At 38.1% G+C, this 26788-nt stretch overlaps 1 protein-coding gene across 3 annotated transcripts in view; it reads right to left on the minus strand.

Moving 5' to 3' along the window:
* Positions 1-26788, minus strand: part of pde8a (phosphodiesterase 8A) — a 291906-nt gene that overhangs the window by 54072 nt on the left and 211046 nt on the right. For all 3 annotated transcript variants that reach the window (XM_039772804.1, XM_039772803.1, XM_039772805.1), the window contains 4 exons: positions 11655-11845; positions 7978-8034; positions 6933-6987; positions 2459-2547 (listed from right to left, as the gene is read on the minus strand). In XM_039772804.1, the coding sequence (XP_039628738.1) occupies positions 2459-2547; positions 6933-6987; positions 7978-8034; positions 11655-11845 (392 nt within the window). The remainder of the gene's footprint in view (positions 1-2458; positions 2548-6932; positions 6988-7977; positions 8035-11654; positions 11846-26788) is intronic.

Consider the following 26788-nt stretch of genomic DNA (forward strand, 5'->3'; position numbering starts at 1 on the left):
AAAGAAATAACATATGAGGGTGGATGTAGCTATAGCTATAGCCTGTTTCAGCAAAACTGGGTACAAGACACCCGCTCTGGACAGGGTCAAGAACCAGACCGTCCCACTCGGGTATGTACACAATGGGCTAATATGTAATCCCCATTTAGCCTAAACCAGGGAAATTTGGAGTAACATTAGGGAAAACCCACACAGACATAGGGAGACTCCAACTGGACAATGACCAGGCATAGCATTCAGACCCAGGATGGTGGGCCTGTGTAGCAGTAGTGCTGACCACTGAGCTACACTCAAAGGGAAAGTGGTGTCTCATGCAGAATTATCAGCAATCCTTGGTGAGCAAAACTAAAGCGAATGAAAAATGTCTCAATTGCTCATTAGTGTGATCTTACACTAAACTTGCGAGACAAATCTAAGCTTTCCCTCAGGTAAAATTATCCAAAGAAAAAAAAATCCACACAAAAAAATTGACCATTTTTAACTCATCAAAATGTGCCATTTAGTACTTTGTGCACCATCCTTTTATCATAATTAGAGTCCAGATGAGAGAACACATAAAGCTATGCAATATCTCTCCTATCCAAGTCCCCAGACCTTGCTTGTAGACCCACTGCTTCAACCTATGCCACACGTTTTCAATGTGATAAAGCATTTTCAGTGCATTTTGTGGTTTTGATCTAAAAACTTCAGAAGTTTGATGGACCCAATGATGCCTTTCAGGGACTGTGGTAGAATAGCTGCCCCTCTGTATGATGGGTCCACCACCATGCTTTATAGTATGGATTAGATTCTTTTGTACATGACCTCTGATGTTTGTTGCAAAATGAGCTCTATTTTCGTTTCAGCTGACCAAAGGACCCTGTGCCAGTCACAATTCCAGTAATGTTTAGCAAACTTCAGGCACTTACATTTGTGGTTTGACGTTAGCAGAGGCATTCTTCTGGCAAGCCTGCCAAGTAGTCTGTTGGCATGGAAGTGGCGTCTAATTGTAGTTTTGGAGACTTGGTAACCCCAGCATGCAATCAGCTGCTGTAAATGTCCAACTGTGATCCTTGGAGAAGGTTTTGTCACTGTGCGTGGAGACCAAACAGACTCCTGTCCTCTTTCAGGCTGGGTCATCATAGATCCAGTTGTTTGAAACTTAATTATTGCTCAAATGGGGATTTTTTCCCCCCCAAGTGTGTGGCTGTTTTTATAACCATGAAGCTCACAAATCCTCCGTGTCATTTCATTTGTATATTCCCTGTTGGTGGATGACTAAATAAGTTTGACTCTGTGTTACTTCATATTTATACCCCAGTGATACCAGAGGTCATAGATCACTACTTAGGAGTTCCTAAACACTTAGGTGTGCGGTTAAGAGGTAAAATGTGAATGAGATATACAGTATGTTATTTATGAGAACATTTTATTCATGAACATTTCTGGGAGTGTCAATTTTGACACATGCTTTTTTGAGAAAAATGTTTTTGGGGATTTTTTTCTTTGAATAATTTTATCACAGTGAAATTTTAGATTTCTTTCATATTTGAGTGTAAGATCAAACTAATGAACAACAGACATTTTTTTCATAGTCCTTTTACGGACATTTTTGCCAAGGGTGCCTGCAATTCTGTATTATCTTGCAATCGGATAAACCTGATATTCCAGAGTGTTTTAAGAATTTGGCAATAATTCATAAATGCTGTTCTAAAATAAATATGCCAGGCCTCCACTTAACCACTCTGATTTCTCAATATGCGTGGCATATTGGGCACTTTGCATAGCTCTCCGAATTGGGTGGAGGAGGGGTGTTAAGTGTGGCATAATTTAATTTTATTTTAAACATAAATACCTGGAATAAAGTTGTAATGGTATTTTTGACTGAACGTTTTTATTTCTTATTGTGATGAGAACAGTAAAATCCCAAGAGAAAGATTAAAAATAATGAATAAAAGAGCTAAGTGCACCAAGCTCCACTGAACATGACTTATTGAAGAGCTCATTCGAAACCTCAAAAAACACTTATTTGGTAAGTACAGAAGAAATGGCACAGATGAGTAATGTCCTATTGTTTCCTCAAGGCAAGTTTGATAAGAAGGACTATATTGTGAAAAGTAAATTTTATCATATTTACATATGCAAATAGTACAGTTTGCTAAGATTTGCACTGGGTGTGACAAGGATGGACAAGATAAGAAATGAGTACATTAGAGGGTCAGCTCAGGTTGGACTGTTTGGAGACAAAGCTAGAGGGGTGAGATTGCGTAGGTTTGGACATGTACAAAGGAGAAATGCTGGGTTATTTATGCCTGTTATTTTTATTCCATACTGTATTTTTAACCTCTTTACATGTAAATTGCAAAGACCAAAGGTTCATTCTACTTTCTGATAAATTAATGAAATTATAGAAACCCTTTATAGTTGCTTAAAGCACTCTGCACAAGTACTATACATAAGAAAAGTCAAACTACTATACCTTAGTTTGTACTGCGCCCTTACTTCCCCATGCTCCAGTTGAAGTAGTTCATTAAAACAAGTCATTACATTATGATTTTCTATATACCTCTGTTAAAACAAAAAAGGGATATTTTAGCATAAACTTATAACTACAATCACATTGCAGCATTACCTTTAGTGTTTTTCAGCTGTCACTCTGGCATTGTTGTGCTTATTATTTTATTTTATTACTTGTTATTTGGCCAATGTCTTTGATTTGTTTGTGTGTTTCCATTAACCAATCTGTGTGTGTGTGTGTATACAGTCAGCACACACAGGCTGGAAATAGCTCAAGCTGTCACAGGCAAAGTCAGTATCCTGACTTGAATAATGAAAGATGAGAATTAAAAAAAACTGGCTGACTGAATCTTTCAATTCACTCAATAATACTTTTTGACCTCAAATGGCCCCTAAAACATTCATTTTTGAAAGACATACTTTAGATATAAGTTTAAAAAAATTAAAAGGCCTAGATAACGCCTTTCAAGCATTGTTTGGTGTTTTTGACCATTTTGATCTGCTGTCATTTCATGTTTACTGGGGAGAAAGCTTTTGATGTCTGGGCTACTGTGACTTTCAAATGACAGTGGTGGGGAATATAAATATCTACAGGTTAGCTTACAAACATTTTTTCATTCAGTTTGTGAGCACTGAGAAAATACCAATACCTGTTAGATCACTTGACATGGCTGCTTGGTTAAAGTCCATTCATTTTAGGTCTTTGGGACTTTTTGCCATGCAGTTAGGTTAAGTTGATCACTTCATGAATTTAAATAACAGGTCCGGGTAACATGATGGAGTACAGCTTTGCTAAAATAAATATTAATGAAGTCTGCATGCAGTGGATTCAGAAAGTCTTTACACCCCTTCACTTTTCTCACATTTTGTTATATTGCATGTTTAAATGTATTTTTTACCACATTAATCGATGCACTATATTCTGGAATGACAAAACTAAAACAAGATTTTAGACATTTTTGCAAATCTACTGTATTAAAAAATAAAAAACTAAAATATCGCATTGACCCATGCATTCAGAGCCTTTACTGAATACTTAGTTGAAGCTCCTTTGGTCAGCTCCTTTGACCTCATGGCTTGGCTTTTACTCAGCGGTGAGACCTTCTATAGACAGGTGTGTGCCTTTGCTAATCTGTCCTCTCAATTCAGTTGACCACAGGTGGACTCCAAACAAGGTGTACAAACTGCTTCGTGATGATCAAAAGAATGGGATGCACCTGAGCCAAATTTCAACTTTCGAGGCAAAAGGTCTGTACACTTGTTTTGAGGGGATATTTTAGTTTTAATATATTTAAAAAAATTTCTAAAATCCCATTTTTGCTTTATTTTGGGGTATTGACTGTTGCTTGATGATGGGGAAAAAATGAATTGAAATGATTTAGTACAAGAATGCAACAGAGCAAAATGTGAGAAAAGTAAAGGGGTTTGACTACTTCATTATTCCAAGGGTATAATTGCTCTGTAAATGATAAAGGATGGAGAGTTGCTTCCAGTTAAACCACTAAAATGCAACTCTCTTTTCACTGTATGATGAATTGTTTTTCCTTCTTCCTGTACATGGAATTTTATTCCCAAGGGTTTGGTAATTCTGTAAGCACATCGACTCCAGAGGTCATGAGCAAACACTGACCTCCTTTGTATGTTTTGGTAAAAATGTTTTCTATTTAATAAAAAAAAAGCATTTTAGACTTAGTATGGTTACAGCATACATTGTAATTATTCCAGTATAATTCAATATTTAAAATGAGAAAATCTTATCGTAGTGACTTTTTGATGAGAGCAAAATTATGATTATTATATACATCATTAGTTTACTCATACCAAAAATATACAAGTAATTATTTAGCCATCATCTAAAATATTCATAAAAAAACATTTTGAAGTATGAGAGGATTAGATTAAGAACAAGGCTTGTTCACCATACCATAGAAATAGCGTACTGCTCTTATGGTAACATCCAGAAATATACATTTTTCATGCATCCATCCTTCCAAACTGCAGTTGCTTGATCTCACTACCTTGAGAATGTTAGATTACACAAATAAGAATTGTAGAGAGTGACAAATTACTTGACCGCCTCACCAACTTTTCAGCACGGCTTCAAAATTACAAAGTATTGTGACCCCTTTGCAGTTTGATAGGCATAGGCTGTGCTGCCTGACAGTGCTTTCCACATATGATGAGTTCAGCTGCAGTGTCGCCCCTTAATTTTCGCTTCTCCTTTCTTTCAACAAATCCAAGACATCAGCCAGGCAAGCATCTCTTCTGTTTGATAGTATAAAACACCAGTTTTTCTTTTTTCCTTGCCAGCCACATTGTATGCAGTGTACTTTCAGATGAGGGCTCACTGGTCATGTCTCAAACACTTACCAATATGACCTAAATTAAACCTATTATGATCTTATCATTAGTGAGTCGCAGAGTACTATTACTAAATTGGTGGGCATGTCATACTACATTACCTGTAATGAAGTTGTCTATATCTCATTAAGATTATGTGAATGAAGGCTGTGGCTGAAAATCATTGGAACAGTCGTGTGGTGTGATGCCGGATTCAGTTGATCTCGCCTACATACAGGGTATTCTTTTCATAAACATCTGTGCAATGTGTGAGGAACCTGAGCTACACCAAGTAAAACCCCATGCAGGCACAGTGAGAATGTCCTGCTACTGCTAGTTATGGCGCTTTGACATGCAGGGCAGCCACAAAGGCTTTCCACTGCTGTTTGTCTCTATGGTTTTCGGCTCTGCCTCCACCGTACACCGCCATGCATTCCTGGGCAGTCCTCTCCTGCGTTTTCATTTAGGAGTTCAATGCAAGGCAGTTCTGGAGTTGGAGCTCCATTTGCTTCTGACGACATGGTCATTCCATCTCCATTATCTCTTCATCAAAATGGCATCCATACTTTCTTGACAGCATTGAACAAACAGTTAAACATTGGAAATCATTCTTGGCTAGAAAATGTGTACGATGTTTGTGTGGAATGTGGCTAACTTTGTCATATCATCCTCCGTCATCCTCCAACATTCAGATCCATACAGAATTGTTGGTAAGACACAGCTCTGGTACGACCATGTTTAATGTGGGTGCTGTAATGCTGGAATTTCCACACATTAATAAGAGTCCAGACAGTGTCCCTTGCTTTGTACAGTCTGCTGTGGAGGTCATTTTCTATGTCTCTGTCATATCTTTTTATGCTGCTCAGCTAAGTGAAACTGTCAGTGTCAGGGATGCCAGGGGCAACGACCCGGCCGGGACGCCGTGAGGGACCGGATGTGGGTCTGCGCCCACCCTGGATCAAATGGGGGCCGCCATCCTGGTTGCTTTGGGGGCCACGGGTTGAGGGCATGGACCGTGGTCACCACCAGGAGCCGCCCCAATGCCTTGGGGACCTGTTACCTCAGCACTTCCGCCACACCAGGGAGTGCTGGGGGGAATATTAAGGAGGACACCCGGTGAGCTGCCAGGAGAACAGCCGGCACTTCCGCCACACTGGGACGTGGCCAACAGGGGGGTTCCGGAAACCACCCGGAGCGCATCCGGGAGCATATAAAAGGGGCCGTCTCCCTTCATTCAGGGCTGGAGTCGGGTGGAAGGAGGACAAGGCACGTGAGGAGTGTGGAGGCGGCCCAAAGAAAAGGCATTTGTGTGGCCAGGACTGTGTGTTTGGGTGTCGTGATTGTGTCTGAGTGACACTCGTAATTGCATATAGTGTATATAATAAATACGTGTGGTGGTGAAAAACAACATGTCCGCCTGTCTGTGTCCGGGTCTGCTCCACAGTCAGGTATATGTTGGGTCTTCCCATTAACCTTAACAGATGTTGGGTTATCCACATTAACTTTCATGATGAGATGTACACACTCAACAAAAACAGTAACAAAGCCCAGGTTATGAACCCAGCCTTCTGGAGTCATGCTAACCACAAATTCACCATGCTCCCCAACGCTTATGTCGAATTTACTTTTAGTGGTCTTATTTTCTACTACTCATTAAATTATACAGTAATTCTGCTTTTCCATTAAGACGCTGACCCAGAACCAGGCCAGGGCTGCTGCCGTGGTTCCAGGAATTATTTCATTACTGGCACAAATGCCAAGTAGGCAGGACTTGTGCAATAATTATTTCAAATGCCAACGATTAATGAAGCTGTTGTTTCATTAGGACTGTATGTGGAGGGGGTTATATTTACTGTTTGTAATGTTTTTGTTTCTCAAAATCTTCAACATTAATTTTGGCTCCAATAATTGTGCTTGGAATTAAATCACATAGTTTAGCGTGTACTTGTTACAAAAAAAAATATTTTGAAATATGTTTTTTTCATAGTGACTCTCCTGACTTGTCCTTGATGGGAGTTCACGACAGGTTCATTCTAGTAGGGTTTTAGCAGCAACCATTCCAAGAAAGAAAAAAAATGTTTCTAAAAGTTTCTTACCCGGTTAAATCCTGCTGAAATGAGGGGCAGAATGGACACATCCTCACGATCCTGCCTTCGAAGAAAATAAAGGACAGAGTTAAAATGTGTTGCTCCAACTTTACATTTATGGTAATTATAAATACTACTACCTTACGAAAATCATAAGTTTTCAAAGATTATACGGCATCCGGATCTGTAGAAGGGGTTTTTGATTTATTTCAATACATAGCATAAGAAAAACAATTTGTCTCATCTGATTATGGGCAGTCTAACATGTGTTAGAGTGAATAGTAGCAGATCTTTAGCTAACACCTAGCATTACATGAAAAAGAAAGCACTTGACGTGACCCTCAGCATAACATGTTCTTTAAAACATGTTATGCAACACACAATGCCCAATATGAAAAGGTCATTTCTGTTTTGGATCAGTAAGCTGTTAGGAGATCTTCAGCAGCCAACAGTGAAAACTGTGCTTTTTAGTGGAAGACAGGACGTTTGACTGATGAATGAAGGGGAGAGGTAGATCCCAAATCAAATATGAATCTGTGTCCTATTTGTTGTCACTGATTTTTCTGGAAGCATTTATTTAATAATATTTTAGCAGAAAATGCATGTTTGGTAAGATGTGAATAAACAACTGGGTAACCAACAGATGGATTATACAACATAAGAAATGTGATTATTCCCCCTATGAACAATTTTTATATTGTCTGCTATTGTGCAGCATTGGTCACCATTGGCTTGTATTATGTCATAAATTATGTCTCAGTTTTCATGAAAGCATGAGATATAAACATTTCTGTCAGTCATCATTGTAAAGCACCTGGGCTAAGTAGCCTAACAACAATAGCAAAAATGATTATAGGTACATTAAGCAAATGAAATAAGCAACAAAACTGCTCACACTCTCTTCTCTAAACGCTGCAAAACATCTAAAGAAATTTACAATGTAAAAATCTACCACGTGAAACAATCAGAAGGGAAACACACTTTTTCAGAACACTGGATGCATTGTAAGAATGACACAATCCATGAGATATGATTGCTTCAAATATACACTTACCTTCGAACTACTGCAACAATTACCGTGTGTTCTGCTGATTTCACAGCTCTAAGAGATCTAAACAGAAGCACACAGTAGGTAATCAATTTAGCAACTTGTATTTATAAACTTTAAAATCTTCTCACATCAGGACTGTCTCAAGATGCTGCATATGGTAGAATGACACCCTAAAACAATATATTAAAAACTAAAAAGTTATATATTGATGTGTATCTGGCTTTTTTTTATGTCACAGATATTTATTTGTAAAGATGTAAAGCGAGCAAACATCTATTACATTTAATATGTATAATTTTTTAAAAATATATAATACATTGAATACCTTCCACAACATACATTTCATTCAATTACTCACTACAGCACTTTATAAAATGTAGGTTATTCAGCGCACCATCACCATGATACTGTCGGGCAAGATCCAGGAGTGCAGCTCAGGCTTATCCAACCAGGGAGTCCAAAGCAGTCGGCTGTTCTTGACAGTGATGACTGTCCTGTTATTTACAAACATCTGGGAGACACCTGTTGTATTCCAACTGTGTGGTGTGATTCTTGTTTTCTGTCCTCTCGGATTCCTTTTTGCATATTTATGTGTAGGTATTTTTGCAAATTTCTGGTTATGTAATTTTATCATTGCAACAGTGCCATTACCACAATACCATTTTATTTAATTATTTTAATTTCACTGAAATCATTCCATACAAATGGATCAATTTTTACAAAAAAATAGGATTGAAAACAAATCAATCCCCTGAAAAAGAGAGCATGGGCAACAGAATAAAACTTAAAGCTAGTCAAAAATATCCACAGTGCCATTTTAGAACAGGTTTTCTCTCCGAGTTACTGCAATTCTGCATTCACCTTTCATATTGTTTATGACTACACCACCTATTGCCGTCCATGTAAATAGCAGCATTGTGATGCATGATGTCATTATGTAATCAAATTATAAGATTTTAGCACAATAACTGCCATATCCAGGCTTTTGGATGAATATTAAAAACTCTTGGACTCTTTATTGTTTCTTGTGGTAGTATATATTTTAATAAAGACTTGAATGAATTACTGGATGAAAATCCCCAGAAATTGTCACCTTTTTTCAGAGTCCACAAGGTTCTTTTAAGGTAGTTCACAACTCAACATAAGTAACATGACCAGTTGGGCAAAAAATGGAGGTAGGCATATCCACACATGCTGCAGCTTGGGAGATTCACAACAGACCTGATGCACAATCAGAGTTACTGCAGCCGATCAAGTCTGCTATCATCTCTAGACAAGAACAAGAAGCACTGACGGCTGCAGTTCACTTGGCACACATCACCTGTTCATTCAGTGCCAGTAAACCCAAAGAAATATCTGTCTTCAGCAACTCCATAAACATCAACATTGTTTTGTGTTTTCTTTTTCATTTTTTATTTTAGATCACTCTGGGCTTATTAGTGGAAATTAATATTGAGTAATTTGAATTGAATTTGGTAGAATTTGCTAGAATGTTTAGAATTATCGTCATTCCAAAAGGCCCATTTTTGACCCTTCAAAACAAAACTACATGTTCATTTGTTTGTAAACTTAATAAAGCAGTTAAGTTCTTTATTGAGAGCAAAGGATTTTTTTTTTCTGGCAGTCATCCCTGGCATACCATTGCTATTCAAAAATCGGAAATTCCAGCTGTTTGTTTAATTACTAATAATTGGTGATAGAAACTTCTTGATCAATTTTGGAAAGGTTTTGGTACAATGCTAAGTGCTGCTTGGACATGTGGACCACATGCAGCATGGCAAGTAAAATCATAACGGCCATTTTGTTTAAGACTGTGCTGTGTAATAGAAAAAAAATCCCAAATTTGTATCTGATTTAAATGACTTTCTAACCAGAAACTAGTTTCTTAAGTAATTAAACCAAAGCCACAGATTCAGGTTTTGACCCATTGTTTTCTTTGGCAACTTTAGTTGAGTTAAAGACTAGTTGGACTGACTTGCTGGGGATACTGGATTACAAAACTGCAGGTTACAGGAGTGCACCATGACTGCCCACCGACTTGCCCATGATTATATAAATGAAGTTTATGACTGAAAATTGCTGGAAAAGTCATGTAATGTGAATTGGCCTTAACAGGTGTCGTACTGGTATGCTGAAGTGTGCTTAATAACAGTCAGCAGATGGTTAATGAATGAGGTGATGAAAGGTTTTTCAGTGACACTTTAGCTTAGGTGCTGCAAAAATGCATCTGTTACTTTATTACTCTTATGTTACAAGACCTTAAAGGCTTCTTTTGGTTTTAATTATGCTTATAAAACATCAGTAAATTGATTATTCAAGTCTGTGCAGTATGGCATATTAAGAACCTATGATATGCTGGTAGAATTGCTTATGAATAGGAAGGATTTACAGGTCTTATACTGAAGTATGTAACATCAAGTGAAATATGTCTCACTTAAGCCAGTTGTGACCGACGTCATTTTAGTAGGCCACACTGCACAGATGAATAAACACTTTACTACTGCTTTGTAAGTGTCATAAAAATCAAGAGACCTACAGTATATTTATGCCTTATTACATAACGGTAATCAATGCATTTATGCAGTCTGTAAACTAAAGTGTTACCATTTTTTTTTTTTTTTTGGAAGAGTTGTAATCGGTAGAGAATATACAGTATCCCATGCACAGCAATCGGCAGTAGAAAGTGTGCTCTCATTTGGTTATTTTTTGGAATCACAGACTATCAGAAATGTTTAAAAAAAAACAAACTCTTACAGCCTTAATTAAAGTTGAACAAACTGAAAAAATCCTCTTCCGCTTGTACTAAGGAAAATGCCTGGGACACCCCAAAGATGGAATTAAATCAAAGAGACTGCAGAAGAATTTCAAGATAACTGCACTGCCCTTTGGGTTTCCTTCGGTTACTTGTATGCATGAGAGTGAAAGCCACATAAATCTACCCTTAGGTCAGTATTGTATAAAAACATATTCATAGGAAATATTTACAGTTAGCAAGTCTTCTAAACTTTAATTTGTTTCCATTTACTGTATTTTACCAGCTACTTAAAGCTTACGGTTTGGTAGAAGTTTTTTGGTTTGTTTACAATTGCACATGAAGTTATGCTTATGTACCCATTTCTTTTTTTCTGCTGAATATCATTATTTATTCCATGTTTTTCATTATTGTATTATAAGCCCATTACTTTGTTTGTAAAGCATCCCACAAGGCCACTTACTTGAGGCCATGTTTTTTATTTTCTTTAGGCCTTTATCATGTACTGACTACAAATATTCCTACTTATAACGCCCCAAGGCTATAAATAATAATATTCATTTTAAGGATAGTTTCTGTAAGGTATAACATGTCCAGCATACAAATCTTGGTCCAGCGTCCCACAGGACTTGTTCTCAAACTCTATTTCATGCCTCTGTTGTTATACTTCTGTTCCCTTCTGTTTACTCATCTGTTTCATAATTTGACATGTTATGACATAGCTAAGTGGCGCAAAGCTGAGGCTTTCCTGAAACGGAACAATTGGTGCTATCTGCTTTCACTGGCTGTTGATTGAAAATATTCACCATAGAAACGTACAGGATTTCTAAGGTTGATTCATCTAATCCCTTTCATATGGGAAGGACTTGCGAATATGAAACCTGACCTTTTCAAAATGTCTCTTTCTGGCGATCTGGCACAGACTTACCGACACAGGGCTTCTGCTTCAAAATATCTGGAATGCCTATGATCGATGATAATGATGTCGTGGTGCTTTTCTAAGAAACTTTCTAAAGCAGATTCTGGAGTCCTGGCAATGTTGCACCTGTAACCGGCCTTCTCACATGCCCAGCAAAACCCATTGCTCTGATTGTCATCTTTGGCGAACACTAAAAGTACCTGTGTTAAGAAAGACAAAAATAACCATTAACTGGCAAAGCCACTATCAAAATGTTCAGTATTAATGATCATAAAAAGTATAATAACTAAAAGCAAAAAATATACTTTTATAGATATGACAATCACAAGGCACATTACAAAGTATCATTATTCAAAAGTTATTTTGCAATCATTTCTAGAGTAACTCCTCTAGTTACTACCAGTGAAACTCCAGAGGACAGAAGATAGTTTGATTTGCTGCCCCTCCATATGTTCACAATCAGGCGTAAAGAAATGTCTTGCGATTTTTCCATATTATATTGCGATGACCAGTTTTGATTGTCGTTTAATTACTTTATCCTATAATTCATTCATTAAGTAAAACAGCATTGTGGTGTTTCACTTTGCACTGCTGTATAACAGATCCAGCATCCTGGATTCATAGCCTGCAAACTTTTTTTTTCACCTTCACTAGATGTGCATTTTAGATTAACTGCTGATTCTAAACTGACCACGTGTGTACATGACCGACTGAGACCTTGTCCAGGGATGGTTCCTACTTTGCACTCAAAGCTGCTATAAAACACTGGTGTTTGGTGATGCTAAACTGGATTAACCAGGTTTGACGATAGATATGAAAGGCACTATAAATGATAGATATGAACGGTACTTTATAAGATAATTACATACAGTATATAGTTAGATATACAGTATGTGTTTTTATTGTAATTTTTTCAGCTTAAGTAAGGGGAGGTTAATTTCACACTGAAGCCAGGAAGCACTTCTTTACACACAAAATTGTGGAAATCTGCAAGTGTATAAAAGACAATAAACTTAAACGTTAATGTAAATGTTTAAGGAGTCACATGTGGCACCATGCAGAAATAAATGCATGCACACAGAATTCTGAAATGTTAGTACTGAAAAATTGGAAACTGGGTTGAAAGCTCTGTTGTCAAACTGGTTTACTGCTTCCACTTTACATTGTACTCCTCGATATACACATGTAATAGCAGGTTGTGTACTATATGGCAATGTGAAAAAGTGAACACACGTTCTTTCAATTCTCTGTTTTTTTACATATCACAGCTTACAGTCATCATGTCCTCGTTAGTGATGAGCAAACATTCGAGTTCCCAGAAATTACGGAAGTGTTCACGATATTTACTGAACTGCATTAAAGTCAATGGGGAAGGACTAACTAAATGAGATTTGACTGGATTATATTAGTACAGTTGTCTTTAACATGTTCCTGAGGGCTACATAAACGTCTGCCAACTATATCGGACCAATTATTGTGGACAAAAAGGTGACTGAGCTGTGCGGCAGCAGTGCCAACCACTGCACCACCGCATGTCCGTGGTATCAAAGGAGAAAGTACTCAGTCAGAGATGCACAATCATCGACTGTTTGTGAAAACAAAGCGGAAATGTTGAAATCGTAGTCAAAAGTCAGAAAAAATATGTTGGTCTTTCAAAGGCTGAAAATTCAAAGTTGCGTATAATAATTGAAGCCGCTGGCTCATTCTGTTTTTTGAAGTTGCGCTAAAGGCTCTCCATACTGTCTATGCTAATGCTTTGCACTTTTTCTTCTATCAAAAAGATAGAAATGTGTTGTAAATAGTAATAAACCTTTCGTTTTTAACATTATTTCATAGATTCTACTCTGTTGGGGGTTTGCATAAGGCTCCTTCAAGGTTTGTTTTCACTCTTTCCACACCACGTGGTGAATTAATACGCATTCATAGGGTACACGCCTCCTTCTCTTATTTTGACCTTGCACTTGAAGATCGACCTGCACATTCGGCTACAAGCACAGATAATTTGTCCCACAGAGTCTGTAATGCAAATGTTGAGCATTATATATGGTTGTGAGGGAGGTGTTGGGTGCACTAACATGAATGTTGGTTGTTACAGCTCGCACTGGCTTTGCAAAGCATTATGGAGAGCTGGTATTATCTATAATAAAAAAGTTGAATTATCAATAAATAATTTGGCAAACAAGGGTGAATGCAGCAAATTCACCGCAAATAACGCTTTGGCGAAATTTGCTGATCAACACTAGTCCTCATATTAGAAAGCTGGCATAGAGTGGTCCATCCAGTACTTCCATGTGTAAAGAACACTTTACTGCAGGAAATCACTCAATGGAAGATTTTATAACACAATACAACTGACTGTACTGTACAATTGCACATAATTAAGTGTATTACCTTATATATTATATATATTGTATATAAATAAAAGTATAATGAACAGGAAATTGAATCAAATGAAAGACTTGAGTAATAAACAAATTAAGCATATTAGATCAAGTGAAATAAACAAGCTGCATACTGTAGTTAGACAGATTGGTACAGGGTGCCTTAACGTTGACCTTTACAGATCTGCTGGGGTGCACTTATGTGTTCATTTCTTTCTCATCATTATCCAGCATATACTCCGGTTGTGCAAACAAACAAGCTGCCACCTATCTTCACTAATAAATTCCTTTGAGCGAGTGCGCGTGCATGGGTGCCTCTATCAATGTACATATGTATTTTTTAATTAACTATTTATCTCAAAATACTACTTACACAAAAACTTTGCAAATCAACAGGCCTGCCCCATGATGTAAATGGAGCAAACTGCAAAAATACCAGTTAAACACTTTCTATGGCAGTTATTGTTGGACATAGGTTGAATGGTTTTTGAAAGATATGGAGATAAGTAGTGAACCTAAAACAGTTAGCCTGATGCCTGTAACGAGACAAACAAGATGCAATTTGTTTAAAGAAGACAGGTCTGTTTTATTTTTTCCCCAGAAGTTATTGTATACACAGGTGTCATTGCTCAGTACAGATATCTTGGAATCCACCACTTCTAAAACGTGTCATCTTTTGCCAGGTTGTAGTCCTAAAGGAGCTCTACACAACACAAAAGAATGCATCATTTTACAATGAAAAATGTATTAAGACATGAAAATCTATTTCAATTATCCACAGATATACACACATATAGACACAATGCTAAAATCATAGACTCAGAATGCAAGTTTAACTTGATAGCAAGTTTTTGTACCCATTATCAAACTTCCATTTACATGGAAGTAAAAAATAAATCTAACCAAAGATGGCAGATAAATAGCCTTTTATGTACACAACAGTCTAAGAAGGATGCTATACGGCCAACTGTGTCACGGTTCTTATTCTTGATTTATGTTTTTTTTTTTTCCTTGTGGTTATTTTATTTTTTATCCATTTCCATATGTTTATAATTTTGTTTGAAATGATACATTATTATTTCTGTTTACTTACGGTCACTGTCATTTTTGCATCGTGGTATCTGTTTTACGTCAGATGTTGCCACAGAGAGGGGTCCTGTAAGTTATGGAAATTACGTCATTGGTGCGATGGAACTGTAATTATCTGAATTTGACGAATTATGATACAAATCTTTGGGCATTTATTTTCAGTATTACCTTTATGGTCTTCTCAGCTTTTGACTTTTTTGCTTTAGTATTTCAAATTTGGTTTCTTTGACACTCACTCTATTACTCTTCTGATTTTGATACCTCGCTTGTTCAAACAATTCCTCATACAATCACATCTGGATGTAATCTGGTGCTGTTCTTATCAAACTGGAAGTAGTGTAGTGCTGAGTAATTCCAAAAGTAAAAAGTGCCTGTAGCTTTTGAACACAACACTGCTTTTCAGCTAAAATGGTTCAGAAATGTGAACAAATGGAGTGTCTGTGATTTCTATGATTGTCTGTATGAGTAGTCTCAAGACATAAGCCAACAAACAGGAATATTATCCACTTTAACCTGGACAAATTCTGGAATTGTTTAGGTTTTTGTTTCTTCTGGTGCCCCACTGGCCTTAATTGAAATTTGCCCGAAATGTGCAGTGTTTTAAATTTTATAAATACAGCATCATTAAGCAAGACGAATTTTAGGGTCAAACAAATGTGTAACATATTTGATAAAAAAACATTTTAACATCAAAAATACCAGTTATCCTTCAAGTACCTGCAGGAGATTAGAATAATAGACACCAGAGGGAGCCACTCTACATATTGTGACAGCAATAAAAAAGAAAAAGAAAAAAATGGCAACCTGAGTAAATACAACAGACAGATAGAAGTATATAAAATGCAGTTTGTGTGTGTTAGATGGACAGATATATATATATATATATATATATATATATATATATAGAGATATATATAAAGAGAGAAGGAAAAGGGCATTATATGAGATCGATAGAGGCATTATATAATAGAAAAGTTACATTATCTAAATAGAAAGGCACAATATTATGTAGATTCTGTCTATGCAATATAGTGCCTTTCACTCTATCCATCATAGATTATCTACAGTATCTGTCTACTGAATAAAGTGCCTTTCAGTCTAATATAGTGCCTTTCACTGTAGCTATCTCTCTAATGCTAGGCATACATAAAAAGGGCTGTCTCAGTTACACACATTGCTCTGCCATGTAATTACTGCTGCTATAAATATTCCCTCATGTAATACCTTTCCTACACAGTTAAATGCCAACTATTTAGGCAACAGTCCAAAATACGTGAGGTACACATCCATGAGTCATTTGGCAGGGTACTGGCAAGAATAGATACTCTTAGATAATCACAGTTTTATTTATTTATCTGACCTGCCTTATCCAGTGCTGCTGCCATGCCTGCACTACATAAACAAAACAAGCTGATACTAATTTATATAGTGCCTTGCTTCAATGAACACCATCCCATAGCAATTTTCAAGACTACAACTAAGTTCTTTTTTTTCTATTTTTTCTTTTCTCACAGCTAGAGGACTGAGTTGCTAGAGGTTTCACAAACGAGTAAATGAGTAGAAGTCCAGTTCTTCTGCCGCTAGGCTACAGCGCCTGTCGCAGCTAAAGTTTTCTATGGCCCACCTGCAAAGCCCATAAATCTGCATTTGTTTGCGGAAGAATGTTAGGTGGTGTTCTTTCTGGTCTCTCACTATGTCTGCCATACAGTTGTTCTACACAGACATGGATTATGCAAGCCACATGTTGACTTGTCTTATAGAATATCACTGACTATATCTCTTTTTCCTGAACACATTTTATGGGGAGGAGTGGAGCTGCAGAATTACAACAACAACTGGTGAAGACAAGAATTGACCCATGATGACTGCCAGTACATTGCAAGCCACAGTCACTCGCATAAGGCTGGTTATCCTAGCCACCTGTCTTTGAACTGTTGGGTGAAACCAGAGTCTCTGAGGAGAGCATGGAAACCTCAGACAGAATTCCCCCTCCTGGGAAATGATGCAAAGTTCCTTAGCAGTGAAGTGGCAAAGCCACCTCTAATGTCAGACATTAGTATTTATCATCCCCTGTGTACTAGTGCTGTACTATTTGAACTACTCATCAGGCGCCTTGTAAGAATGGCACTGTTTTAGGACTAGAGGTAGAGAGGGATTGTGAGAAGGCCTGCTGTGCTGGACAGTGAAAATGAGGGTTATAATAGAGGCACAAGGCAGTGGGTTTGCTTAGCCAGACTTGCGTACTTGAGGTTTAATTGATGCCGGATTGCCCTTTGCTGTGAACCAGCCTATAAATGGAAAAGCACACATCACTTTTATGCTGGCTGAGAAATTAAGCAAGAATATGCATGTTCCCTACCCACGCCTGTTGATGAACTAACACCACCCAGCCAAAAGTGTTATATTTTCAGTAGCTTCATACATGTCTAAAAAGGCCTCCTATTTAAAACTTATAAAGCCCAAGCATACAGTAAGACAGTTGGCCAGATTCATAAGAGGCAACACACAGGACAGAGGAGAAGCACAGCTAATGCAGCGCACTTTTACTTCTGCCTCTGGCATGTATAACCAATGGCGGCTTTATCATAAGAGCCCTGAGACTGTGTGGCACTAACAGACCTTCTACTGTGTGAGCTCTTTGATGAGAACGAAAACAAACAAGGCCGACTGTGACTTGGTACAACTTTGCAACCCAGTCACACGCAGGGCTCCTTTTTTTTATGTTGCATTTCTAATGAAAAAACTGTTTTGTTTATTCAAAATGAGCCATTACTGGGGGCATGACATAAAACATGTCTGTAACATAAGAGTCTCTCTAGCTGTCTTCTTAGTGTTAGAGGAAGACTAAATCTCTTCCACGTTTTTGGGACCTACATTTTTTTGCAACATATTCTGATTTTGAGTTTTTGTTAAGGTTTCATATTTGGTTTTTCAGAACGTTTTGCTTGTAATATTTTTTGACCAATGACCGTTTTTGACTCTTTTTTGCTACTCCCTCAATTTATTTCCAATTTCCAAATCACTCTTTTCTCTCTACATTCATTCCTAAGGCAGTATTATTTCTTCTAGAGGATTCTTGTACCAACTCTGTGCTGATGAGACACAGCTCTTTCTCTCATTTGCCTCTGACAACCCACAGGTTTCGGCCCAGATCTCACAGCTTTCTTTCTGCTATCTCATCTTGGAATGAAGAGCATCATCTTGAAACTTGACCTTTCAAAGTCTGATGCCCTGTACCTGCCCCCTGGTGCTCCTTCCTCAGATGTGTCTCTATGAGTTCCTCTTGAAGATTTCACCCTTTCACCATCAGTCACAGTTAGGAATATTAATGCAACTCTGGACTCCTCACTTTCATATAAACATATATCTTCAGTGATCTAACCCTGTTGTTTCATTTTACACAATATTCAAAGAATTCAACCCTTCCTCCGTAATTATGCAAGGCACTGGTTGTATCTCGGCTTGACTATTGCAACTGTCTTCCTGGCAGGACTTCCTTCAGCTGCTATCTGACCTTTCCAGCTCCTCCAGAATGCAGCTGCTTGACTGGTGTTCTCTGTTCCTCATTTCACTCCTGCTACTCCTCTGCTTCTGTCTTTTCAATGGCTTCCTGTTGCTGCAAGAATCCAGTTCAAAACTTGTCTTGACCTACAGTTCTCTGAATGGATGTGCCCCTTAGTATCTCCAATCCTTGGTTTCTCCTTGTGTCTCTTCAAGAAGTCTCCGTTCTGCCTCTGCCTATCTGCTGACTGCCTCTCCTCTTGCCAGATGTGCTGAGATGTTCTTACTCCAAAGCTGTGTAATGATCTCCTGTTGTCTATTCAAACTGCACACAATTTACATGTTTTACATTTACATGTTTTGGCGTCTTTTGAAAACGCATCACTTCATTAAATGTTTTGTAGTTGGTTAGTTTTTCACCTACAGGATAGCTGCTGTTACACTGACAAAGAGTTTAGGAGATGGATTTGTGTCATAGTCTAGCTGCAGGTATAATCATATAGTAGTTCAATTGGCCTGTCTTTAAATTATTAACTCGTAAAATGTAAGTATGCCTGGTAAATTTCCATGGGTTATACTTGTACTAGTTTATGAGGTGGGGAAGATGCCAGTGCTGGGTTTTCAGGAATATTTCATGTCAGCTTTGTTGAAAAATGATTTCAACCCAGCAATATACCGGTAGCCTTCATTTGTAAAAGTGCTTAATTTTAAAATACACATGGAATTGATTTCTGATGACCAACTGATTGTTATGAAAGTGTTTATGGACTGGACTCTAATTCCACTGTTAACCGAGATGAGAAGGGAGTGCTTGCCTCTCAGTTAAATACATAATGGCAAAGCAAATTTTATTTGTTATTCTCTTTAAAATTAGGACTTGGAGTTGACAACATTATATATATCTGTTAAAACCTACATTTCTCCACAATGCAGAATGCTGATAATATGTTTGAAGGACAATAATGCTGAGCACTGGTGCCCTGCCAAACCCACACTCTGTATTTCCTGCCAGTTCTCATTTCAGTAGACATCTACGCAGCAGACCAGAATTTTGACTTATTGATAAGACTTGACTGTATATTGTCTTTCCATAATGACTGTTATTATTTTCCATTTTTCTTTCTTATTGGCCCCAACAACCTTTTACAAAACCCAGACGCTGTGGGATTCACCAGAACTGCCAATCCAACAGTCTACAATTGGGCATTCAGTACAATATTACCGCACAGCATGAAGATTTTTTTTTTTTCTCATTTGTTCAATTCAAATGGCCTCTTTTAGTTCTTTGGGGTTTAACACAATTTACTTGTTGTTTACGCTCTCCCTGAAGCCAGCACAGTGTGCTTGCTGGCACACAGGGTTCAAATTATTCATGGGAAATCTCACTGAAAGCTTTTTAATAGTTTGACCAGATAGCATATTGTTACTGATTTGTATAAAGACACGGGGCTGAATTTTTCTGAAATAAAACCTTACATTGCATTTTACATTCAATCGCACATTCAGTCACATTACTCCCCCTGGAAGAGGTCTGACTGGGACAAAGGGGACAGATCCTACCCTTATAACGGGTACTCACTATGATCATATCTGGACATTGGCACAGCTGCAAGGGAAGACTAGCTGGAAAAAATAAAAACCGGACTTCTGGAAACTAAAGAGATGAGCTCATCAGTGACCAAAGCCTCTATGGACCCACACTGCCACCAGCAGAGTGAACATCTGGTGTACAGCCATACTCACCATACAAGTTCTGGAGTGACCCAGAAGTACTTCTCCACATGGTAGGTGTGACATGTGAAGTGCTCCTGGGTCAGGCCTTAAAATGGCCTCCAGCCGCACTTTCAGATGAGCTTGGAGCTAGGAGAGCAGAGGCAATGTCTCACCTGGCAAGGAAGAGGAGGAGGAAAGACCAGAGTAATGGTTTAAGGTTCGAGGTAAGAAGGAGTGAAATGAATCATACCTCATTAGGGGCAAAGCATTTGCTTTCAGTATGTTTATTTCACTGTGTTTGCTCTGTTTTTGTTATTCCATTCCTGGACATGTTACTTGTATTAATGGGTGATATACTGATTGAATTGGTTTGATGGATGAAATTCGTTTTCCAACATTAATAATGAAAAAAAAATTATTTACTAAAATTCAAAAATGTTTGAAAAACTTGCAGACACTTTTAAAAAAACAAAGACACAGAATGTGCAAGCAAAAGGACAGTGTCTTAAAGTAATGTCTTTTTGAGTGGACTTGTATGTGAACTGTGTGTGATAAGTGAGTCTATCCCTGTAAAGGAATTCCACAGAGTGTGTGCAGTTCACTCTGATTGGTAAGTCAATACAAACAGGAAGGGGAAGACCGGACAAAGCCATGCCTTTTGCTGTCTTTTGCTCCAGAAGAGTCTAACTGCAGACCTCCAGAGCTCTGGGATTCAGGAGCTTCCTGGACAACTGATAGGACTGCATGTTTGTTATATGATTTATGCAGCAAAAACTCCAAGAAGATCTGACTGTGGCTGGCAGTGCCATGCAACACACCTACTCCAAGACATGCCTACTTGGTAGTTGTCATTACTCCTAAGAAGGATAACCTCCCACAGCCCTAGTCTTACTCATAGTGCAGGGAGGTGTTATTAGAATGATATGTGAGGTCCATCTTGAAGTAGGCAGGTTGAGAAACATGTACTGTAAATGACTGGGCGTATCGTACAAGATGACAGTCGTGTAATGTAAAGGCCACTAAATGTTACTGCATGTATGTAATTTGATTGGCTCTTCAGTGGAATGCAGATGTGGAGGTGTATGGCTTGACTCTATTGGTTTGCTTGGCAGCGTTGATGTAAGTGAGAGAGCGAGAAGCTGCACTATTATTGGTTCAAGAGAGGTGAACACCTGCTGTCGAACCTATTTGAGTGTTGAAAGCATTTTGATCCATAAGACGAGTGTAAGAGTCTAAATGTTGTTCTGAATATGGTACCAACACAAAAGCAACCCCAAGTAGTTGCAATCTGTTCCCTTATTGGGTAGTTAAGTAAGGATGTCTGGCACCACATGTGTCAGTTATGGTCTCTAGAGGGTGCTATTAAGCCACTCTTAGATGCTGGATGTGAGGAAAAAATAAAAGGAATTTCTACTCCTTAATGCAAGAGTATTACTGGGTCAGTAAGTATGTCCGTTACCCCTGCATCAGTCAGATAGAATGCACACTCTGTGCGCTAGCTTACTACTGCTTTATTCACGTTTCATCTTGCATTATGTCTTATCGTATATCTGAATATCAAGTGAGCTCTGTCTGAGCAAATGAATTTATACATGTGCATGCACTACAGTGAACACTAGCACAGAAAAATGAATTTGTGTTAAGTCAATGTGGCTTCTGCCAACAGTGAGCGTAGCTCACAACAGTCGATTTGTAGTTAGGACTAATCACACCACACCATTAAATTCTGGAAGAAGCCATAGTTCTTCCAAAATAATACCTCTGCTTATTTGGGTCCCCTGGGTAATTCTTTGGACTTGGCTGACACCACTGTTCAGCACAACAAAATACACTCAGGAATCGGCATGCTGGGGGCTTGACTAATAAAGTGTGTGTGAGCAAAGTGCATCAAAAAATGAGGGCAGGCCACCCCTTGTTAATGGTGTGTCCCATGAAAGATGCTCTGTCAACTATATAATAAATCATTGTGCTGTGTGTGTGTGTGTGTGTGTGTGTGTGTTTGGTCCATCCAAACAATCTGATTGGTCAGTTTGGCTTTGGTGATGCGATTGGAAGTAGAAGTATTGGGCAAAAGAGGTTGATCCACATGAAGAGGAGTTAAGTTAGTTTAAGGAGGCACGTTGAGTCGCCTTCAAAGATTACAAATGATGTTTTCACGGTGGATAATGGGAGCCCATCTACCACTGGTGGTAGTCAAAAAGCAGACATGAGGTGAAGAAGAGTGAGCGCTGGGCAAGACCGGTTAATACACACAAGGATGCCAAAGAAAGGTGTACACAAAATGTTGAAGGTACACGTAGGGAAAGAGGGACAAATATTTTAAAATATCTTCTTTCACCTGGTCTTAGACAGGTAATATGTCAAGTAAAATATAATTATTTGATTAATAAATTGAAGCGGCAACTTCTAACAATTTCTGTGTTCATCTGAAATAAAGCTGTGTTTTCAACAAGCCCAGACAATGTGAGTGACCAAATGCTGCAATAGTTGTTCAGAGGCACTAAGCTGATGGGTAGCTTCCTCATTTTAGACCTTTTACTGTATGCAAACAAATCATGTTTTCTTGTTATTTCCATATTGTGTAAGCACTATCACATTCATTTTTTTTTAAATTGTTAGTCAGGGGAACATTTTTTTTTTCTTACTTCCAAAGAACTCGCACAAATTTCACATTGTGTATAATAATGACGCACGGTGCACATTGCTGCTCATTGGTCATTTCCACATATTCATTTTCACTTGTCTAAATAAAGAACTTTAAAACCGCTGCTAACTCACTTCATCAGCAGAAGGTTGGCCCAACTACAATAGACAAATGCACAGACTGAAGTAAACAAATCGGCCATAATATTAGTAGTAAAATATTGCAGGCCAAAATGTATGACATGGAATTAAACAGAACAGTTTGACCATGGAAAAAAAACAAATACATTTTCCTTTCCCAGTTCCCCAATTGTGCTTTGGCTTAAGCACATTACAAAATCACTATTTGTGACAAATGAAAATCTCTTTAAATGAATTTACTGCACTTAAGACTGTGTCAAGTCATGTCTTATGACATATGATGGGCAGTCTCCTATGTGCATGCAGAGACAGCAGTTTGCATTTGAAGCAGCACTCACTTGGTATTCCTCACGTAACCCACAGCACCGCCAGTGTTCCAGACAAAACTGGAGGTACTTTTGAGGAGACACTTAAAAGGACTTTTGGCAAGGGGGACACTGAAATGGGAGCTGGGAGGAGTCCTAGACAGGCGTTCAACCTAAAGGAGTTAGCGATAACAGATATTTCTAAGAGATGGGGCTGGAGGTGAGACAAGAATGTGTATAGATATCGGGTTAAGGTGAGACAGAACTGTTAATCACGGTCTGGAAATTTAGCACAATTCATGTTGTGTTCTTTTATTTTGCTACCTTGTGTTCTCCCTTGTTTTATCTGTGCTCATCTTATTGTTTGTGAAACAAATCACCTTTTTTTTAGTAATTGGTTGTATATATTATTTTTTTCTATGGAGCTCCTAAAGGAACATGAACAAAAAAAACCAAAATCTACAGTGTAGAAGTGTGTACGTATAAAATGTCATGTGTTGGGGAAACTCTCTTGTGCCACATATGACTTTTTTTTTTTGTAGTTTAACTTATGTCATTTTATGGGCTCTGTATTTCTCCGGGTTTAGCAATGTATCAAGAGAATCTACTACTGCTCACAATATACTTGGGGGCACAAGAAAAAGTAGCCCACAAACTACAATTTCATGACCCACCCATCTTCTTGTGATAATTGCTGCCCTGACATACAATTGAAGTCATACGCTTCCATACACTTGGGATGAATTCTTCAAAACTCTCTTTATAAAACTCTCCACAGAATTATTACTAACAAACTAAACATTTGGCATATCATTTAAGACATCCACTTTGTGCAGGGCAAAAGTCATTTTTTTCCAGCAATGTTCATAGCTCTGAGTATTTTGCATTTTATTGACTATATCACAATTCTAGTGGGTCACGAGTTTACATACACTTTAATATTTGGTAGCATTGCCGTTAAATTATTTAACTTGAGCTAAACATTTTGTTGCTGGAATTTTGGCCCATTCCTCCAGACAGAACTGGTGTAACTGGGACAGGTTTGCAGGCCTCCTTTGCTCACACACACTTTTTCAGTTCTGACCACAAATTTTCAATCTCACGGAGGTCAGAGTTTTGTGGTGGCCACTCCAGTACCTTGGCCTTGTTAACCTTAAGCCTTTTTGCCACAACTTTGGAGGTCTGCTTTAGGGTCCTTGTCCATTTGGAAGATCCATTTGTGACCGAGCTTCAATTTCCATGCTGAGCTCCAATATATCTTCATCATTTTCCTTCTTCATCATGCCATCTATTTTGTGAAGTGCACCCCTCCTGCAGCATGAGGCTGCCACCACCACCATGCTTGACAGTTAAGATGGTGTTTTTTTTGCTTGCAAGTCTCCCCTCCAAACATAACGATGGTCATTATGGCCAAACAGTTCAATCTTGGACTCATCAGACCAGAGGACATTTCTCTGGAAGGTAAGATCTTTGTCCCCATGTGCCACTGGCTTTTTTATAGGGGCTTTTGAGCAGTGTTTTCTTCCTTACCGAGCAGCCTGTCAAGTTATGATGATATCAGATTTGCTTTACGGTAGATAGAGAGACTTGTCTACTTGTTTCTTCCAGCATCTTTGCAAGGTCCTTTGCTGTTGTTTTGGGATTCATTTCCACTTGTCGCGCCAAACTCCGCTCTTCTCTAGGAGACACAATGCATTTTCTTTGAGTGGCATGATGGCTGTGTGATCCCATGGTGTTTGACTTTTATTATTGTTTGTACAGATGAACATGGAACATTCAGGCGTTTGGAAATTGTTCCCAAGGATAAATCAGATTTGTGGAGGTCCACAATTTTTTTTCCCCCCTGAGGTCTTGGCTGATTTCTTTTCATTTTCCCATTCTGTCAAGTTTGATGGTAGGCCTTTACATACATCTACATGTTGATTCCAATTAGGTTAATTGGCTTTCAGAAGCTAATTGTCTAATTGCCTAAAGGCTTGACTTCATTTTCTGGAATTTTTCCCAAGCTGTTTAAAGGCACAGTTAACAAACTGTATGTAAACTTGTTACCCACTGCAACTGTGATATAGTCAATAAAAAGTGAAAATACTCTGAGGATTTTTTTTTTTTTTGGAAAAATGACTTTTGCCCTGCCAGATTTAAAGTTTGTTAGCATAAAATCTGTGGAGGGGTTATAAAGTGACCTTTAAAGAATTCACCCTAAGTGTATGTACAGTGGTGCATGAAAGTTGGTGAACCCTTCAGAATTTTCCATATTCCTGCATAAATATGACTTCAGATTTTCACACAAGTTCCAACAGTAGATAGAGAAAACCCAGCTCAACTAGTGAGACAAACATAACATACTTGGTCATTTATTTATTGAGGAAAATCACCCATTGCTCACAGATCTAGCAGTCCACCACTTTTTAACAAAATGCTGAATTGTATTTCACTGGATCACTTACTATGCGATATGTCTACTGGAAGGAGCCTGTACAGACAAAAATTGTTATTCATTAACGTAACATGCATTACATAGTCAGATTACTTTTTAAAGTTATGAATACCATAATGCAATACTTATTTTCTGTAAGTAAAAATGCCTGCATTACTCAAAAAAAAATAAGTGTTACTATGGAAGATTATCCCAGAAACTCCAGGATTATTTCTCAGAAGCATTGCCTGTTTTCACAGAAACTTTGCTTGCTGTTGTAAGAGTAACATTACTGAGGGGGGTGACCAAGAATCCAGCTTCAAAATTCCTCCACTAAGACGGTGGAACCTGTCATAAGGAGGACCATCTCAGCTGCACTCAGGTGCCACTTGCAGTTTGCCAAAAACAGAATTTATACTTCTGTGACCTATAGAACGGTTACTTCCTGACAAAAGTCATTCCCTGACTATTTTCCTTTATTTAATAACCAACAACAATTGCAGTGCATTTAACGTATTTAAGAGATAGAGAGGTGAATCATAGATTGGAATGGCATCACATAACATGGGGATAAAATGCAGCTTTAAAGAGAAAGAAGTTCTTTTAGACATATTCTCAAAGCTACTGTAGTAGGTCATCCAGACTTGTGTCACTCAGAAACTTAGTAAAACACACAGTGGGCCCAAGGGGGAAAGAAAGCTGTTGTGAGCTGTAGATGTGACATTATGAAAATAGGAAAGAGGAAACAGAGTACTGTAGTCACTTTTCCTCCTGACGCAGAACCATCTTGGAAACGGGTATACATAATAACTGGAGCTGCTTGCATTTAGTATGGCTTTTAAATGTCAATTCTGTAAGCACTGAAAATGAGTTTATATTTTTAAAAAAATGACCGTCCATAACATGCATATCCCTGCAAACTATTCAGTCCAACTGCGGGCACACAGTGCACCA

The sequence above is a fragment of the Polypterus senegalus genome, chromosome 12, assembly GCF_016835505.1.
Source record: "Polypterus senegalus isolate Bchr_013 chromosome 12, ASM1683550v1, whole genome shotgun sequence".
Taxonomy (NCBI): domain Eukaryota; kingdom Metazoa; phylum Chordata; class Cladistia; order Polypteriformes; family Polypteridae; genus Polypterus; species Polypterus senegalus.